The 5,215-nt window shown below is 41.6% G+C and overlaps 1 protein-coding gene across 1 annotated transcript in view; it reads left to right on the forward strand.

The window, feature by feature from the left end:
* Positions 1 to 1,231: 1,231 nt before the first annotated feature.
* fgfbp1a (fibroblast growth factor binding protein 1a) overlaps positions 1,232 to 5,215 on the forward strand; it is a 4,945-nt gene continuing 961 nt past the window's right edge. Inside the window, exons 1-2 of the mRNA XM_052060769.1 lie at positions 1,232 to 3,816; positions 4,009 to 5,215. The exon at positions 4,009 to 5,215 is cut by the window's right edge and continues 961 nt beyond it. Coding sequence (XP_051916729.1) covers positions 2,714 to 3,328 — 615 coding nt within the window. The 5' untranslated portion in view covers positions 1,232 to 2,713 and the 3' untranslated portion in view covers positions 3,329 to 3,816; positions 4,009 to 5,215. The remainder of the gene's footprint in view (positions 3,817 to 4,008) is intronic.

The raw sequence follows: 5,215 nt of genomic DNA on the forward strand, positions 1-5,215 counted from the left end.
CACGGGATGTACCACCGGACCATAACTGAAGTGGCTGATCTCAAGAAGTCCTATCAGTGGCTAGAGAGGGCTGGCCTGAAGGACAGCACAGAGGCACTCATCCTGGCTGCTCAGGAACAGGCATTGAGCACCAGAGCCATCGAGGACCAGATATACCACACCAGACAAGACCCAAGGTGTAGGTTGTGCAAAGAGGCACCTGAGACGATCCAACACATAACTGCAGGGTGTAAGATGCTGGCAGGGAAAGCCTACATGGAACGCCATAACCAGGTGGCTGGCATAGTCTACCGAAACATCTGTGCGGAGTATGGACTGGAAACCCCAAGGTCAAAATGGGAAACACCTCCGAAGGTGGTGGAGAATGACAGAGCGAAGATCCTGTGGGACTTCCAGATCCAGACTGACAAGATGGTAATGGCGAACCAACCAGATATCGTGATCATAGATAAAGGGCAGAGGAAAGCCGTTGTAGTGGATGTAGCGGTCCCAAGTGATGGAAACATCAGGAAGAAGGAACATGAGAAACTCGAGAAATACCAAGGGCTCAGAGAGGAGCTGGAGAGAGCCTGGAAGGTAAAGGTGACAGTCGTGTCTGTGGTGGTCGGAGCACTCGGGGCAGTGACCCCCAAACTAGATGAGTGGTTGCAACAGATCCCTGGAACAACATCGGACATCTCAGTCCAGAAATGTGCAGTGCTGGGAACAGCAAGGATACTGCGCAGAACCCTCAAGCTTCCTGGCCTCTGGTAGAGGACCCGAGCTGAATGAGGGACGGACACCACCCGAGGGGTGAGATGAGGATTTTTATATATATATATATATATATATATATATATATATATATATATACTGCCAGCTCTAATATATATATATTAGAGCTGGCAGTTTAGCTCGTTTTTATTGGCATTAATTTAAATTAATTTTAACGGGATTAATTTTTTTTCTCGTGAGATTAACGTGGAACACGTCACAGCGGATGTAACGTTGCTCTATAAATAAGACACAAAACAACAAGTGCGCTGCATAGGTCCACGCACTTTGTTTTGCCAGCCACGGCAGCGGGAGACACCGAAAACGGATTCTTAAAGTGTTTATGAATGGAAAGTTTACTTTTAAAAAGTTGCCAGATTGCTCCACTGACAAGACCAAAGTTACCTGTATCATACAGGTATACGATGTATGCCATTGACGCGATTGTTACTTGTTTGGAACTATTTTGTGTGAGCGGGAGGAGCTTCTCTGTATTCGTCTGACAGTGCCGGTGCGCTGCAGTGATAGCGACCTATCGAAAATAAAACGTCTTCAGTGTTGTCATCGAACCAAGTGTAGTCATCCGAAATAATATCTACACAAAACCGTAGACTTCCGCGCAAGAAGAACCAACGGAATCAACATAGCCTGACTGCTGTGTTCAAATTAAACTTGAGAAAAACGAAATATGAAACCATGGCTTAAATCCACTATAGGCTGAGTTCTAGTTTACCTGAGATGTGCACTTTATAATGTTATATTGCTCTGTTTTGATTCCATAAAAAGAGCTGTTAAAGCAGCTGTTGTGTGACAAAATATTTTTTTCACTGTTGTTGATTGACAGTAATATTGTGTGAGAGATTATGTGTGAATAACTGCTCCAAGTGAAAAATGTTCATATAAAATTGAAAATTGAAATTGTTATTTCAGTAAATAGTTGCATTTTGCACATAGAAAAGTGATTAATGATTCCATGTTGATGAGAGCATTAAAATGGGGGAAAAATAGGACAAAAAAATAGAAGGAAATTCAGAAACGATAAAAAATGTGTGAGTAATCACGCTTAATTTTTTTGTGAATTTGAGTTAATTATGACAGTTGCATTTTTAATTAGATTAACTATTTTAATCGTTTGACAGCTCTAATATAATATATTAGAGCTAATATAATATATTTTTTTCTGTGTGTGTGTGAATAAGTGCATGCATGTATCTTTTTCACCGAGCAATCGAGTACAAATGCAATTCCCTTCGAGACCTTTGAGTGTCACTGTTGTCTAAAAGAAGAGGCCACTTCATCATGACAATGTTGTTGAAAATACATCTGCAGAAGTTGCTTTCACAAGGTTTAATCACATTTTGGTTTTTACATTAAAGCGGAAGCTCTATAGCCTCATAATATAATTAATGTAACCTATGTAACACGTTCATTCATAGTTATTTTACAGCATACAAAATGAACGAATTAATGAACGTGTGGGCGTGAGAATGTGTAAAGGCGTTAAGGGGAGATTGTGATTTTTTTTTCTTCAAATTGGTGCATAGAGAAGCAAGGCATATAAACAAAAGTTCACCCTGGAGCATTTTGAAATCTGGATGTGAATTGTGAAGGTAAGTCTATTAGTTTGGCAGAGGTTGTCATGTTTTTGCATGAAATACTTTGAATAATGAGTTTTGTTGCAGTACATGAATGTGATCATAAGATACAAGTGCACCTATCATTAGTCGATATGTTACAGTTTTAGTAGAGAAACGTAATTTCTGTCAATATTATCATAATTTCAGTGAATAATGTGCAAATATATGTTTTGACTGAACACGATGGTGTGACTCGACAATGACTTGCTGAATCTAAATCATGAATTGCATGAAATTTTAGTGCGGACTCGACTTGAGTTGCTTGATTTTTGCCACACTAACTTGGTACTTTCTTGAAACTTGAGTGTTAAGACTTGAGATTGATGACTTGCATGTGTGTGACTTATTCCCACGTCTGTTGTTTCTCAGTCATCTTCCGGGTAGTATTGATGCTGTTGGTCTCCAACATGATTCGCCTGCTGTTTCTGGCGTGCCTGTACCAGCAACTGGCGGTGGTGAGCAGTGGCCAAAGAGACGACATGGATGGACACAAGGGTGCAAAAATGGTGCCCTTGCGTCCTTTTCGGGGGAGGGACAAGCGTGGGTGTAGCTGGGCTGCGGTGGGTGAGGGCCACGACATCTCCCTGGTGGTCACCTGCGCTGACCAGGGATCCGCTTTTATATGTGAGTACAACGCCACACCCTCCTCATGTCCCGGCTACACCGCCGATGCCAAACTGTACTGGAAGCAGATAGGTCGGGCGCTCCGGAGGCACGGGGCTTTGTGCCAGGTGGGCGGCGCGCCTGTTCGAGCAGGGGTGTGCAGGCGTGCACCCCCGGAGGCTCACTTCAGACTTCGGACCAAAGAGGCTCCGCCCACTACCTCAGTGAAGTCATGCATCCCTGAGAACCGGAAGTTGGCTCGGGAGTACTGCGAAGAGGCCTGGTCTGATTTTTGCACCTTTTTGTTCACTATGGTGCAAGGTGATGCATGCTGACAAGTCAGCATTAGCCACATAAAATGTAAAATGCCGCAGACAGGCTAGCGGCATCGACAGTCGTGGTGTTGTAACCAAGCGAAACCTTTAGACAGAGAATATAACAATACCCATAGGCATATATTCTTTATCCTCAGCTAACACTACTGCAGCTTACTGAGTCTGTTGTGACGGTTTTCTTTGTATCTTTCTCAATGGCTCCATTATACTGCTCCCTATTGACCAAGGCGATGACGAGGGAGTGTGTGTAGGCTGCATAGTTTCAGGTATAATGAGCTTGTGAAATAACTAACCTTGATGTGAACCTTGAAAGCAGTTTAAAGAGAACAAAGTACAGAGGAGATTAAGGGCGAGTGTTGTTGGAATGGTTGTGGTTAATGCAGTGGCAGGCCGTGCATTTCAACCTTAGGCCTTCAGTGACGTCACATACATACACAATATAGGCTTGTCAAGCAGCACTTAATTTCAGGAGCATTTAAAACCATCAAGTATGCATTCACAATTAAGAGCAGAAAACTAAATTTACAGATATTGTCAAAAATAAAAAGAAAATATTAAAAATACTAAATAAAATGCCACCCAAATTACGCTGTGTGATCGTCTGTCCAATAAATTGCACAATGTTTCATATAAGACACCAACCAAACAATAACAAAACAAACTATTCTTTGAAAATAAAGTAAACGGATCATTTGCATTTTGAAAATCGGCGATACAACAGCAAATAACTGAAAATGTTGAGCAGCTGAGATTGAACGAACTTTAGGTGACTACAATGCGCCATTATAAATTACAGGTGAGCCAATTTATTTGATACATTTTTGTATCTTTGTCATTTTATTTCATTACCATTAATTTAATACTAACAAAATAAAATGACAAGAAGAAATGTAAAATGAAATTAATTTACTCACCAATGTAGTGCCTGTTCACTGAGCTTCAGATCTATGCGAGTGTCCCCAAACATTTTTAAATGCACCATAGTTTGTAAGTGCCCAGCCGTGCACCGTTTCCTTGCTGCTCCAGTGTGGCTCCAAACACCAAATCGGTCAGTTGCAAGCAATCGGCATTCCCAGCAGTACAATTTGCAGCGTTTCTCAGAAGCTGTGAGCCACGGGTACCGTTCATAATTGCTCGTCTGAAAATGACGGACAAACCCTTTTCCTTGCTGGGACAGCGCAGGAGTTGGGCGACCTCTTCGCACAATATCCAGCTTTTCGTGGAAGGCCCGTCTTGAAAATTGTGTGGAAAGTAGTTCTGCAACCAGATCAACGTCTGAGACTCGTGATCTGATTGACTATTGCAACCTGACTGTGCCTGTTCACTTCCAGCTCACAGGGGCCTGCTCTGTTTAATCTGAAGGCCCCGAGCAAGTTTAATGTACCTGGCAACACAAGCTAGCTGAAATATGATAAGAAATAAGATAATAAATAAGTTATTTATCGAGTGGCTTTCAATGTTATTTAAAATAACATTGAAAGCCAATCGACTAAGTGGAAATATGACGTAAAGAATACTGAGAACAATTTTGTTTACATATTTATGAAAATAAAATAAATTAAATTTATGTTATTCTCAGAAAAGTAAATTTATTAAATGTACTTTTCTGAGAATGTTTAGGCCAGCAGAGAAGGCCTTGCTGGCCCTGACGGAACGCCACTGGGTTAATGTTTCGGTACGGTTGGTTGAGAGTTTTTCGGGTAGCGTTTGGGGCAGATTAATGTATTGTACGGACCAGACCAGGGATGGGCAACTTGAAAGCTGGAAGGCGCCATAAATGTTTCATCAGTGCTACTGATGCACAAAATACATTCGCTTAATATTATTTTAATAATTCCCTTCCGAATTCAATGAGAACTTTTGTTTCAAAGCAAGAGAATTACAGGG

Source organism: Hippocampus zosterae, chromosome 1 (genome assembly GCF_025434085.1).
Source record: "Hippocampus zosterae strain Florida chromosome 1, ASM2543408v3, whole genome shotgun sequence".
Classification (NCBI taxonomy): domain Eukaryota; kingdom Metazoa; phylum Chordata; class Actinopteri; order Syngnathiformes; family Syngnathidae; genus Hippocampus; species Hippocampus zosterae.